General features: G+C 35.1%; 1 protein-coding gene across 1 annotated transcript; it reads left to right on the top strand.

Annotated features, from left to right (window-relative positions):
- The first annotated feature begins 8,978 nt into the window (after window positions 1–8,978).
- LOC103092294 (olfactory receptor 1G1-like) lies at window positions 8,979–9,896 on the top strand. Its single transcript, XM_007477409.2, has one exon. The coding sequence runs from the start codon at window positions 8,979–8,981 to the stop codon at window positions 9,894–9,896; it is 918 nt and encodes a 305-aa protein (XP_007477471.1).
- The last annotated feature ends 5,251 nt before the right edge of the window (window positions 9,897–15,147 follow it).

The raw sequence follows: 15,147 nt of genomic DNA, 5'->3' as shown, positions 1-15,147 counted from the left end.
TGGTAAAAATACAATCTACCCTTTCATCCAAGTTGCACATTTATTAATTTTTAAAACTCTTACCTTCCATCTTAGAATCAAGGCAGAAGAGAAAAATCAGGGCTAAGTGAATTGGCCAGGGTCACGCAGCTAGGAAGTGTCTATGGTCAGATTTGAGCCCTGAACTTTCCATCTCTGGGACTAACTCTCTTTCCACTGAGCTACCCACCTGCCTCAATACATTGATTTTTAAAATACTAAATTGCACAGACCAAGAAAAGATTCCTGGAGTACTCCACTGATGATTTCCTTACAATTTGTTCCTGTTTTAACTGCCTTCTCCAGGTCACATTCTCCCCTGGAATTTTCCTTGATGGATGGATCTCCAAGCTTCCATTCATTGCATCTTTTCTCCAGGTTTTCTGCAGTCTTATTCTCTTACAATGAGAGATGATTGGATAGCTAACCTATGCACTCTCCTTAAAGGAAGGTCCTAGAAGAAGCTATTCAATCAGAGAGAGGGATCACTAGGGCTGGGTGTATTTCCAAGAGTAGACTCCAGTGAGGAAATGATTTTCCAGACAATAATTTTTCTGTGGCATCATAAAAGAGTGCACATTACAGCCTGGTGAGAAAAGAAGAGGTGGGTGACCTAGGCACCATCTTCAAAATAGAGATAGACCATAAGTTTCATCTAATTGTCACCATAATAATATTCATTTTCTTGTTTTCACTACCATTGTGATCACTATTGTTACATGGCAAGAGTATGAGATGAGTCAGTAATGAACTGAATAAATACTGATCATGTTGATGAAACATTGGTGTTATATTTCCTTAAAGTTTTGGATGTCCTAAAAAAGAGCAGCAGATCATAAAATAGGAAGAAAGGGCACTGAAGGTCTGATATTAAAAGGTACTCAATATGAATGCATATGCCTGGGAGAGAAGTGCCATAAATACATTGATATTCTTTCAACTTGACATAGAAATCTCAACTCCCATATCTTAGTGTCCCTAAACTGAAATGTGTCCTCTGACTGAAATACAAATAGGCTCATGGGGATGGTTGTGAAGACAATGGACCATTCATTCAGTAAAGGATGTGAAGGAAATGTATAAATCATTTTGGTACTAATAGCAGAGGGAGTTGATGTTTCTTCTTGATCACCCTCAATGTTCATGCCTTTTCACTGAATGAGAAGAGCTTGAAGAAGATTTGAAGGTCTTGGAATATTCCATCCATCCAATTCCATCCATGTTCTCTATTGTTTCATGTTCTCTCTACTTTTTCTGTTCTTTCCTAATATTCCATCATCAATGTGGAGAGCATCTTTCATGTAGGGAAGAGATTGAAAAGCTTTATTCACACATATACACATACCATTGTTACTGAAATAATTTGATGTCAAATAAAACTCTTGTTCTTCAAATTGTCAAGTAAGAAATTCTACAATTTGTGTATTTAAGTATATTTCAAATTTAGCACAGTACTTCTAACAATTCTTTTTTTGTTGTTGTTAATTTTCTAGATTTAATAAAGCTATGGGGAAAATGTTCATAATTCAAATTAAAATGAAAAGTGATTTATGTTTACATTTTTTTTCATGGAGAGCTAGTGTGAAACTTTTGCCAGCACAAATGTGTAAGCCTGGGCAAGTCATTTAGTCTTTTGTGCCTTTGTTTTTAACAACAGAATGAGGAAGTCAGATGCCATGGTTTCTTTGAAATCTCTCATCCAATAAGCTTTGCTGTCAGTTTCTCTGCTGATACTCTTTCTTTATATATATAAAACACTATCCATAAGCAGAGGACAAACTGAGGGAGTAGAAACACCAAGGAAAAGCAACTGCCTGACTACAATGGCTAAGGGGACATGACAGAGGAGAGACTCTAAACGAACACTCTAATGCAAATACTAACAACATGGCAATGGGTTCGAATCAAGAATACATGTGATACCCAGTGGAATCACGTGTCGGCTACGGGGGGTGGGAGGGAGGAAAAGAAAATGATCTTTGTCTTTAATGAATAATGCATGGAAATGATCAAATAAAATACTATAAAATTAAAAAAAGAAAGCAGAATACTTCTAACAATTCTAATATGCTTACTAGTGTACAATCCCTTTCTAAAAAATGAAAGAAAAATTAAGTGACATATGGAACTCCCAAGGAAGCAATTGCCTCCACTGACACTGATCTTTAAACTGATCATCTTAAAATGTTTGGGAGTAGGATGGGGATTCTCTGAGAGCCTGAGGGCCTTAACCCTAATCATAAGTCTTGAGTGTATGAAGCAGGACTTCAAACTAGATCTTTCTGGATCCGAGGTTGGATTTAATCACATTGCTTGTCTATGTCTCCTATATATCCCTATGGCTGAATCTGGTCACCACACTGTTGGATAATTATAGTATACAATGATATACTTGATGTTTATATAATCAAAGAATTTCACATCCATAGACTACCAGAATTGAAAGTCTGAGAAAAAACTGAAGGTCTATAAACATGACCTAATCACCTTATTTTACAAATAGAAAAAGTGAAGAAAAATCATCTGCACAAGATAACTTCTTATTTAAGTGAGTTCTCCACTGTGTGCTTAACTTTGTTTTTTTAATAATAATAATAAAAGCTAGCACTTCCATATCACTTTAAGTTTTTCAAGGCATAATAAAATATTTTCCTACCAATAATATTGATAGAATTAGTGAAAAAAATATGAGCAAGGTGACCTCACTATAACAGATCTCAAACAGTATTATAAAGCAGCAACCAATGGGGGTTAAGTGACTTGCCCAGGGTCACACAGATAGGAAGTGTCTGAGGCCAAATTTGAACCTACAACCCATCTCTAAGCATGGCTCTTTATCTACTGAGCTACTCACCTGCCCCCCCCCCGCCCAATTCTTTAAGACATGATTTTCATAAATGAGATTTTTGTACTTCCTTTTCCATCTGGCCAATTCTACTTTATAAAAAGTTATTTTCCTTTAAAACCCACTTTAAACTTTAAAACCCACACTATATTTAGTTTTGGAGTATAAAGGTCATTGTTTCCTGTGAACATACTTAATTTATTAATGTACTTTTTTGATGAGAGTAAACTGAGTACTCCCATTAATGGTGTGGCTGCCCCTTCATGATTTCCAGAGCTCCATAAATATCTGAAGGGACCTCATAGGTGATCTAGCATATAACTCAACAGAAAACACCATTATCAATAAGTAAATAGTGAATGAGTGGTCAACAAGATACTCAACCTCTTAGCTCCAAGCATTTTTCTGGCAGACCATCATACCTAGAATGTTCTTCCAACCCTACTCCAGCTACTGATGCCCTTCAGTCCTTTTATTCCTACTTATAATCCTAAATTCAACAAGAAGTTTCTGCAATCCCTCTTAATTCCAGTATCTTCCCCTTTTAATAATTTCCTTTATATAGCTAACTTTTTCTATGTCTGTTTTTATGTAAAAGATTGAAAGCTCCTTCATGACAAGCATTTTCTTTTGCCTCTTTTAGTATTCCCAGTACTTTTTACAATACCTACCACGTAAGAGGTGCTTAATAAATGTTCATGGGTTGATTGTTTGATTCAATCACTCAGTAAAAACATCCAAAGATGAGGAGACAACTATCTTAAAAGATAGCCATTCCACTTTTAGTCAGCTCTAATTATAAGTAGGATTTTCCTGATAGAGAGCTAGGTTGTGCAGTGGCCAGAATACCAGACATGAACTCAGAAAGGCTTATCTTTCTGAGTTAAAAATGTAACCCCAGAGACTTGTTAGCTGTGTGACCCTATGCAAGTCATTTAACCCCATTTGCTTAACTACCTCATATGTAAAATGAGCTGAAGAAATGGTAAACCACTCCAGTATCTTTACCAAGAAAACCCTAAAAGGATTATGAAGAGTCAGATATGACTGAACAACAATTTTTCTTATATGGAGCCTAAATCTGCCTTTATGCAACTTCCACACAATTTTCCACATGTCTACCTTTTGCAACTAAGTCTGGTCTCCTTACTTACCATATGATCATCTTTCAAATTTTCATAAATAACTATCATGTCCTCATATGCCTTTTCTTCAATCAGCATGTGGTATGGTTTCCAGTCTCCTAGTCTCTTCTGGGCCAAATACAGTTTATCAGTGTCCTTTCCAATGTAGTAACTTCTACTGTTTGACCTTTATGACCTCTTTTATTTATATATCTCACCTATACAAAATATCCCAATATGTGAAAATTAAAAATAAACCTTCTATGATTTGTCTCTGCCACTTTATATGAGATCTAAATTCAAAATAAAGACCCTGAAATAATAAGATTTAAAAAGCATCCCCAGTGATTCCACTTTTCTTCCAGATTAATGTTATTAAATTATCCCTCACAGAGTCCAGGCTAGACAAAGAGTGTCCCTCATAAAGTTATTTATGGACACTACCTCATAATACTCTGTTCCAAATCCATCTTGGCCTCAGAAGAAAGAGTTCCCAAGCAGGACCTTGGAGATCAAAAATTGGAAGACTAAAACCTGGCCCTGTCCATGGTGCTAACAGGCCATTTGAATCATTCCTTTAAAGAGTAAAGTTAATTACTCTAGTGGATGATGTCTCTAGGAGGAATTGAGCTTTCCAATTGATATTCAGACCTCTTTGGTTTTAATGGGCTACTAGGGGGCTGTGGTAAATTTCCCTGGTCTCTTTCTGCTTGCCAAGCTTCTAACAAGGGAGAACAGGAACGTTCAGTTCTCTTGGGAATTGACTGCATAAATTTATCTCTCTTTTTACAAAGATGAGATAATAATGAACGGGATATATACTGAGCAAGATGACAGAAAATTGGGGTCATATTTCTTTTAAGTTTTGAATAAGTCAGTAAAGTAAAATATTATTTAAAAAATAAACTAGAATGAAAGGAAGCAAATTGTTTCATAGGTACTACTGAGCCTTTGGGGAATAGGACTAGAATGTGGTTATAGAAGATTATACTGCATTTTAAAGGAATAGAATGTAAAAGTCTTTAATAAGTCAGTAAAATAACACATAAGAGCAGCAAATAATAAGATAGGAAGAAAACGCATTGAGTGGCTGGCATCAAAAGTACTCGATATGAATGCATATGGCTAGGAACTGCCATAAATACATTGATATCTTTTCAACTTGACATAGAAGTCTCATCTCCTGCATATCAACATCCCTACAATGAGATGTTTTTTCTTACATTGTGAAGTACAAATAGGATGGTGGAGATGACTATGAGGACAATGATTACCATTGATTCAGTACAGGATGTGAAGGAAATTTATAAATCATTTTGCTGCTAGTAGCAGAGAGACTTGATGGTTCATCTAATCACCTTCAATGTTTGTGTCTTTTGACTACAAGAGAAAAGCCACACCAACAGAGTCAGGGCTCTGTGTGATAACATCTGAAATTAGCAGACATCAGTTGGGTAAGATTTGAAGGGCTTGGAATATTCCTTTCACTCAATTCCATCAATGTTCTCTCTTCCTTTTTTCTGTTCTTTCTTAATGTTCTGTTGTCAATAAGGGGAGCTTCTCTCGGGTAGGGGAGATAATGGAAAATCTAATTCATACACCTACACACATATCATTGTTACTTAAATAATTTGACTTCAAATGAAATCTCTCTTGTTTTTTTAAATTGTCAAGAAGTTCCATTATCTATGTAGGATAATTTACTTCCAAGAGCCCTTAGTTTTTGTAAAAAGTGGAAAGAATTATTCAGAACAGAGAATGCAAAGTTCCTGGACACCCTCATCTCCTTTCCTCTTACCCTTTGCTTCCTACTCTCCCCATCTTTTATTTTTAACTGTCCATGTTTACTGTTCACTCAGTGTTTAGGGATTCAGAATGCAAAAGACTAGTCTCAGGGAGTGCATAGTTGGGGACATTCTTTCCTAGCAGTAGTAGTAGTAGTAGTAGTAGTAGTAGTAGTAGTAGTAGATGTTAGGGTGATGATAACAGTATCTAGCATTTATATAAAGCCTTAAAGTTTCTATAGTATTTTATATGTTATCTCACTTGTAATAATCCACATATCACTAGAAGTCTACCAAGGCAGGTTAATGAATTGTTAGAATCAAATTCTCATGAAAAACTGCAAACTTTTAAAAAGTTTTCCTTTTTGTCATTATGAGCTTGAAAAATATCAATGATGAATATTGGGCTATACATGAATGAAATAAGACCACATATTAAACTATAAATTTCCACAATACTTAATTTGTTTTTTAAATATATTTCAAGTTTAACCATAGTACTTTCAACACTTTTAGCATTGATAGTGGTGTACTGTCCCTTATTAAACTAATGAAAAGATTCTTTTTCATAAGTACCTTTTTTGTTTGAATCCTTTTCCACAAAAAGACTAACATGGGAAAATGCTTTACATAATATCATATTATGTAAAATCTTTATCAGATTACTTACAATCTCAGGGAGGGAGAAAGGATGAGGAGTAATGAAAGGAGGGTAGGAAATAGAGCAAATTTGGAACTTAATTTTTAAAAATAAATGTATAAAATGTTAAATGTATTTGGGGGAAAATAAAATATTATAAAAATAAACTCGAATGAAAGGAAACAAATTGTTTCATAAGTACTAATAAATCTTTGTGGAATGAGATTAGTATGTGGCTATAGACAGTTATCCCTCATTTAAAAGGAACAGAATAAAAAAAGAGGCATTAGTATATAATTGTATGATAAGGAGATATATTCATATGAGTAAATCCAAGAACCTAAGGTTTCCACTCTCTCCCCAAACCTTTAAGTTGATTGATATTTGGAATCCTAGGGAGGCAACTTCCTTCTTCCACTCATATTAATCTTCAAATTGATCATCTTAGAAATTTTGGGGTATGGTGAGAGCTAATTGAAAACTTGAGTGTCTTCCAATATCACAATCACAGAGCTATATGATGAGCACTAGGTGAAGATTGATGAAGAAAGAAACTGAAGCATTATTTTCATGAGAGTAAATTACAAGCCACTTGAATAAAAAGAAGAAATAAGATGTAAAACAGATCACAAACCTTGCATAGAGTATTCATAAAGGAATTTGATTTCCATTATTCCAAAATCATCTAGAGTGATTCCCTTTTGGTTTCTGCCTCTGTTTCTCTCTTCCTGTTCCTTTCTCTGTCTCTCTCTCTCTCTCTCTCTGACTTTCTCTGTCTCTCTATCTCTCACTTTCCCTCCACCTTGCCTCCTAATCTTTTCCTCCTCCTTCTGTATTTCTTTCACTCATTCCTTCCTCCTTCCTTACCTAACTTTCTCTGTTCTTCCTCTCTTAGGCTATCTCATTCTCTCTTCCTCTCTTTCTCCTTTCTTTCATTCCTTCCTTTATCCCAACTTCTTTCTGTCTCATTTTCCCTTTCTCCTCTCTCTCTTTCTCTCTTTCTCTCTTTCTCCCTCTATAAAGGAGGGTAAGTGAGCTGGAGGTAAATTTTTAACATGAAGGAAAGAGCTCTTGGAAATGAATGGAACAAATGGTGGCCTTTTGAATGCAATAAACAGCTAGTACTAGTTTGATTGGAAATCTAAGCTCAAAGTAAAACATGGAAAATAGAGTAATGGAAGAATGTCTTTATTGGGGTATTCTGTGCAGTTGCCAACCAACAAATATTCATCAGGCTCTTACTGTGTACAACATTAAATTAGTCCCTGTTTTAAAGGAGCTTTCCTTCTAGAGACTTCAATAATAATGTTTCATATAGAAAGACATGCTCGAGCTGAGTTTTAAAAGAAACAAGTAATTCTAGTAGATAGAGGGAAAGAAGAAGTGCATTCTAAACATGTAGGACAACCAGTGCAAAAGTTTGGAAATAGGTAATGAAACTACAGCTAAATGTCCAGTTTGGCTGAATTTTCTCTGTCTCTCTGTCTTAGTCTCTGTCTGTCTCTATCCCTGTCTGTCTATCTCTGCATTTATCTCTCTCTCTCTCTCTCTTTCTCTCTCTCTCTCTCTCTCTCTCTCTCTCTCTCTCTCTCTCTCTCTCTCTCTCTCTCTCTCTCTCTCTCTCTCTCTCTCTCTCTCTCTCTCTCTCTCTCTCTCCTTCCTTCCCTCTTTGCTCCTCTCTCTCTCCATACACCTGTAAGTTTATTGATATATGGAATCCTAGGGAGGCAACTCCCTCTCTTGAGACACTAATGCTAAGCTTCCAAGTCATCATCTTGGAAATTTGGGGGTATGGTGGAGGTTAATGGAGAACCTGAATGACTTTCCCAATATCACAATTGCTAATTGTCTGTGGCAGGAGTAGAAATTGGGTCTTTTTAAAATCTGCATTGCCTTTCCTTGTCTTCTATATGCTCACATGACTGGATCTGGTCACCACCATCCATTAGACAATTATAGCATTATATAACAATTTCTTCAATTTTTATAGAATTATAGGATTTCAGAAAGAGAGGCTATCAGGAAGTGAAAAGATCTATTAAAAATGTGTAACCTTATCTTCTCAACTTATATATAGAAAAAAATGAGGCCCAGGGAAGAAAAATAACCTGCCCAAGGTCACTTCTAATTTAAATATGAAAGTCTTCACTGTGTGCTTAACTTCACTTTTTGGATAATAATAAATGGCTGGCATTAATTTTCCCTTTAAGTTTTGCAAGACAGACTATGAATATTATGTCATTTGCTTCTTAAAACTCTGGCAGGTAAGTGCCAAAGATGAGGGAAATGAAGCTGAGAAAAGGTAAATTATTTCCCTGGGTCACACAGTTAATAAATATCTGAGACTAGATATGAACTAAGGTCTTCCTGATTCCAGATCATGAATTCTATGCATTGTGACACCTACTTGCCTCTTTTATGGTGAATAGATCAAAATAGTGCCATGATCACTGGTGGTTTTAGGGCCCCTTCAGCAGAAATAGCTTATTACATTTCCAATGATTTCCTAAAGAAATTGTTTATTTAATTATATTGTTTAGTAAGTCTGATTTTCTCTTCACAGACTCATGGGTTTGAAAAACCAGACCAGGAGCTCTGAGTTCCTCCTCCTAGGACTTTTTGAAGGATCAGAATACCAGCAACTATTCTTCTGGCTGTTTTTACTCATGTATCTAGTTACTATGATTGGAAATCTACTCATCATTGTGGCTGTTGGTTCCAGCACTCACCTCCATACCCCAATGTACTTCTTCCTAGCCAACTTGTCCTTTGCCGATATCAGCTTCATCTCCACCACAGTACCCAAGATGTTGGTGAATATCAAAACTCAAAATAATGCCATCTCTTATTCTGACTGCCTGACACAGTTATATTTTTTTATCATGTTTGGGATGGTGGATGAATTTCTCCTAGCCACAATGGCATATGACCGCTATGTGGCCATCTGTTGCCCACTCCATTACACTTTAGTAATGAGCCCCCAACTTTGTTTCCTGTTTATTTCAATTACATGGGCTTTTAATGTTCTTTATTCCCTTTTACATACACTGTTGATGAATGAGCTAGATTTCTGTGCCAAAAATGAAATTCCCCACTTCTTCTGTGACCTTAAACCCCTGCTGAAGCTATCCTGTTCAGATATTTTTATTAATGAACTAATGATCCTCACCATTGGTAGTCTTGTTGGCCTGATTCCATTCCTCTGTGTGATCATCTCTTATGTGTACATTGTCTTGGCAATACTAAGGATTCCATCTGCTAAAGGAAAGCAAAAAGCCTTTTCCACCTGTAGTTCCCATCTTTCTGTAGTATCTCTCTTTTTTGGGACTGTCTTTGGAGTCTATTTTAGTCCTTCATCCAACCATTCAGCCCAAAGGGACCTAATTGCATCTGTAATGTACACAGTGGTGACCCCAATGCTGAACCCTTTTATCTACAGCCTGAGGAATAGGGACATGAAAGCAGCCCTTGTGAGACTATTTTAAATCTTTTTTTCCTGAGGGCTAAAATATCTAAATTATCTACTTAAAGTATGTTTCTCTTCCCTTTAGTTCCCCAAACTTAGACGAGGATGACAATTTCTTTTTTTCTTTAATTTTTGTTCCATTCTAAGTTCTAAGCTGTCTACCTTCTTTCTTCCACAATCCCAGCAGAGAAGTCTGCCATTTGACAAATGAAATACATTTGAATGAAATGAATGAAAGAAAAATACATATGAATGAAAAATATACCAGGCTTACTTCTATTTGTCAGTTCTTTGGAAGTAGATTTTTATAGTTATTTATCATTAGCATTAGCTGTTGATATAGACAATATTATGTTGGTTCTGCTCATTTCAGTCTTCCTTATTTAATGCATGTCTTTTCATTTTTTTCTGAATTCAATCTGCTTATCAATTCTAATAGCACAATAGTATTCCATCATGATCATATACCACAACTTGTTTGGCCATTGCCCAATGGATGTATATCCCCCAAATTTCCAGTTCCTTAGCACAACAGCTCTTGATCCAGAAACTGCCTGTTCATATTCATTAACCATTTGTCCTTTAGGGAGAGTCTCATATCCTTAAAAGTTTAGTTCTCTATTTGAGATATGAGACCTTTATCTGAGAAACAATCTATGAAAATTTCCCCCCATTTTCTGCTTTTCTTCTAATCTTAGCTAAATTGGTTAATTTGTATAAAATCTTTTGAATTTAATGTAATGAAAATTATTCATTTTACATCTCACAATGATCTATCTCTTAGTTATTCATATATTCTGCTCCTGTACATAAAACTTATAGGCAATATGCTCCATACTCTTCTAATTTGCTAACAATATCTCCCTTTAGGTCTAGGTCATGTATCTATTTTGACCATATCTTGGTAAATGGTCTAAAATATTGTCTTATACCTAATTTCTGCCTGATTGTTTTCCAGTTTTCCCAACACTTTTTGTGAAAGAGTAAATTCTCATCCCCAAAGCTGTAATCTTTATATTTTCCAAATACAAGGTTATTATAATCATGTATTACTGTATATTATAGTTAATTTGTTCCACTGATTTAGTTTTTTATCTCTTAGCTAGCACCAGATAGTTTTAATAATTACTGCCTTGTAATGTAGTGTAAGATTTGGTATTGCTGGATGTCCTTCCTTTAATTTTTTCATTAATTCCTTTGACATTTTTGACATTTTGTTCCATTAAAAGAGTTTTGTTATTATTTTTCTAGCTCAATAAAATAATTTTTAGTTATTTTTATTGGAATGACATCAAAGAAGTAGATTCAGTTAAGTAGAATTGTCATTTAAATTATATTGGCTCTGCCCAGTTACAAATAATTAATACTTCTCCAATTATTTAAATCTGTCTATATAAAAATGTTTTATTATTATACCCATGTACTTCCTAAGTTTTGTCTTGGCAGGGATAATCCCAGGTATTTTATGCTGTCTATTGTTACTTTAAATTAGATGTCCTTTACTTTCTCTTCTTTCAGATATTTATAGGTGTTATAGTAATACTGATGATATATATGAGTTTATTTTAGATCCTGCAACTATACTTCTGCTCTGATGCCCAATGTCTGCCACATCTTGCCTGCTTTGATACAGCTCTCAACTACCTTGTTGCTATAGTTGAGTAGCTTTGAATATTTGTGCCCACTGTATTAATTTAATCTGTTTGCCTCACTTTCTTCAACTATTATCGGTAATAATAATAGCATTTGTTTTCTAGGGATGTTGTGAGGATAAAATGAGATATTTGTAACACCTTTAGCACAGTGCCAAGGACATAATATGTCCTATATAACTGCTAACTATCATGATAGTAATGATGATAATAATAATCATGACAATTTGTGATGGTGTCCCCTTGTTAATATCAAAACTTTGTATGGGTCTCCATGTGATAGCTGTTGTATTCTTAGTGTTGATAGAGAAGATACATAATACAGTATCATTAATTTAGCAATACCTTTAGATTTATTTGTATTCTGTTAGTCATACAGGAACCCACATACATTTGAAAAATAATTAGAGAGAACAATGGGAGGGTTGAGTTATATAAAATTTTTCTTGATTTATTAAAAAAATAATTCACATATTGCAAGACATCAGTTTGCATAATAAATATTGACTAATACACTATCATTTAATTAAAAATACCTCTTTAAATAACTTTCTCCCCTTAAACCTTTGCTCCCTTCAGTCTGCCTTCACTCATCCATATTCTTCTGCCAATAGGTTAAGAAGAATGGATTTTGAGATACCATCTCACACCCATCAGATTGGTTAAAATGTCCAAAGGACAAATTGACAAATGTAATGGATGTGGAGCTGTGAACTGATCCAAGCATTTTGGAGAGCAATTTGTAATTTCATCTGGAGCGTTATAAAATTTGGGTATACTCTTAGACCTATCATCTGGGACTATTCCCCAGAGAGATCATGGAAAAAAGAAAAGAAAAGAAAAGAAAAGAAAAGAAAAGAAAAGAAAAGAAAAGAAAAGAAAAGAAAAGAAAAGAAAAGAAAAGAAAAGAAAAGAAAAGAAAAGAAAAGAAAAGAAAAGAAAAGAAAAGAAAAGAAAAGAAAAGAAAAGAAAAGAAAAGGACCCATATATTCTAAAATTTTTATAGCAGCTTCATTTTTCTTATAGTGGAAAAGAATTTGAAATTGAGGGGATGTCCATCACTTAGGGAATGGCTAAATAAAGTGGAGAACATGATTGTGATGGAACATTGCTGTGCCATAAAAAGAAAATAGCAGGCCAGTTTTAAAAAACCTTGGAAAGAATTACATGAGATAGTGAACAATAAATTAGTAGAACATTAAACACAACTACTGAATTAATGCTAGAAGAATAAACTGTGAATATTACATCAAGAAAGTGAACTTGGCTGCAGTTGGGTGGCTCAGTGGATTGAGAGTCAGGCCCAGAGACAGGAAGTCCTGACTTCAAATCTGGCCTCTGTAATGGTAGTTTCTTTGGGAATGGGATTAGATGGTTTAGTTAGGCCAGTATCAGAAGATTTAACTGATTTGGAAAGGCAGTATCAGTGGTTCAGGATCACACCAGGAAGCTCAGTAGATGACCACAAGTCGACAGGTTAGCAGATAGGATGGGAAAGACAAGGTAGAAACAGCCACTAAGGGAAAGCAGTCAGTCCGTCCTGGTCAAACTAGAGAAAGATCTGGCTCCAACTCCAGTTAACTGGCTCACACTTCCCACACACACACATAGTAGAATCTTTTCCCTGCATCTAAGTCTCCCTAAAGACCCATCTCATATTCTGAAATCCTCTCTTTCTTACAATACCTCAGACACTTCCCAGCTGTGTGACCATGGGCAAGTCACTTCACCTCCATTGCCTAGCCCTTACCATCTTCTGCCTTGGTTCTAAGATGGAAAGTGAGGGTTTCAAAAAAAGAAGAAAAAAAAAGAAATTGAACTGAAAGGTGAAAACATGAAAGACAATTTATATGAACATATACTTTCCTTAATAATATCTTCTCTGATATGGGGGAGAGACTCTGGGACACTTGTGGACAAGGTTTATTACATAGATATGAAGAAAAGTAAACTAAACATAAGAGATCTGTGATTTTATTTATGTACAATTTTCTTTTACTTTTGCATATAGAAATGCTTGTTTTATTTGGTTTTGTAAATTTTGGAATAAAAAAAATTTTAAAGAAGCTTGGACTTTGGAAATATGATGATAAAATGAGTGATGGTATAAAAATGGGAGAAGCAGATAACACCAACTAAGAGGCTACAAAGCCTGTTTGAAACAAACTTTAATTTAGTTATTTATCATATAAATTTAATAGAATAAAAATCATCTACTTTTAGGTTAACCATAAGCTTCCTAAACATAGAATCATAGACTCAGAGTTGGAAGGGACCTCAAATTCCATCTCATCCAATCCACAACTGAACAAGAATCTATTCTGCAATATAGCCATCAAGTGGTCACCTTGTTTTACTTAAAACTTCCAGTGAGGGTGAACATACCACCTTCTAAAGTCACTTATTCTACTTTAGGATAGCTTGAGTCATTCACTGGCAATCATTTTTGTTACTTCAGGGCTAGATTTGTTTCTTTATAACTGCTACTCATTGTTCCATGTTCTGCCCACTGGCACCATCAAAAACAAATCACTGCCCTCACCTTCAAATACTTGAAGATCATAATTTATGTCAAGACTTACTTTCCTCTGTCCAAACATCCACAATTCCTTCAATGCATCTTTATATTATCTCAAGACTTTGAACCTTCCTGGACATCCTCTGGTCAATCTCCAGATGATCAATGTTCTTCCCACAGAGAAGGTAATATGCCCTAGATAATCAAGTGTTCAATTTGTAAACAGGATATCTAAGTTTGAATTCCACCCTACCAACTTTGAGGTCATGAACACATCACTAGACTTCTAAATATCTCCAATTACTCATGTTAAACAAAGATACTTCTTGCACTATCTTCTTGACAGACTTGGTCTGAGGAAAATACTTTACAAATTTAAAATATGTTTGCCCATGTAAGCTATGTTTGCTCAGAAGAGACACGTAGGTGGTACAGTAGATTAGAAAATAGGACTTTGATTCAGGAAAAGGAGAGACTAGTTGTGTGTCCTCAAGCAAGTCACTTGAACTCTCTCAAACTGAGATCTGTTATCTGCAAAATGGGGATAATAGCACCTACTTCATAGGGTTTTTCTGAGGGTCAAATTAGATAATATTTGAAAAGCATTTTCCATAACTCAAGGCATTATATTAACCCTAGCCATTGTTCTTGTTCTTGTTATTCTCTAATGAGCTCAAAGGCAACATGAATCTGTAATCTAACCCAATCTTCTCTAAGAGATACTGCAATTTCTGATTCCTATCTTCAGGGCAGAAGAAGAATGGCCATGGCTGAGTATATATGCTTTCCCTTTCCAATATACAAGGGTAATTGAATAAAAGTATATACATCTGGCCCCTCCAAAAAAGATATTGCTGGTGCAAGGGTACAATCATTCCATGGTCTCTCTTAAGGAGCTACAGTAGCCCCAAAATTATACACAACAGCATGATTCCTTTCCACTAAATAGTACTTGCACACAAAACTATCACAGGTAGAAAATAGTAAATGTATTTATCCAAACAAATAATCAGATCAGAAAAATGTGCATATTAGAATAAAATAGAAAATATACAGAAGGAATGAGCTCTCCAGCTTGGATTCATAGAGATCTCTCAACT

This window comes from Monodelphis domestica, chromosome 1 (assembly GCF_027887165.1).
Source record: "Monodelphis domestica isolate mMonDom1 chromosome 1, mMonDom1.pri, whole genome shotgun sequence".
In the NCBI taxonomy this organism is placed as follows: domain Eukaryota; kingdom Metazoa; phylum Chordata; class Mammalia; order Didelphimorphia; family Didelphidae; genus Monodelphis; species Monodelphis domestica.
The sequence above is the reverse complement of the archived record's forward strand: the minus strand, read 5'-3'. Positions and strand labels throughout refer to the sequence as shown.

What these genes read in the sequence shown, in the direction of transcription:
- LOC103092294 (XM_007477409.2), top strand. Translation starts at nt 8,979, where the DNA reads ATGGGTTTGAAAAACCAGACCAGGAGCTCTGAGTTCCTCCTCCTAGGA.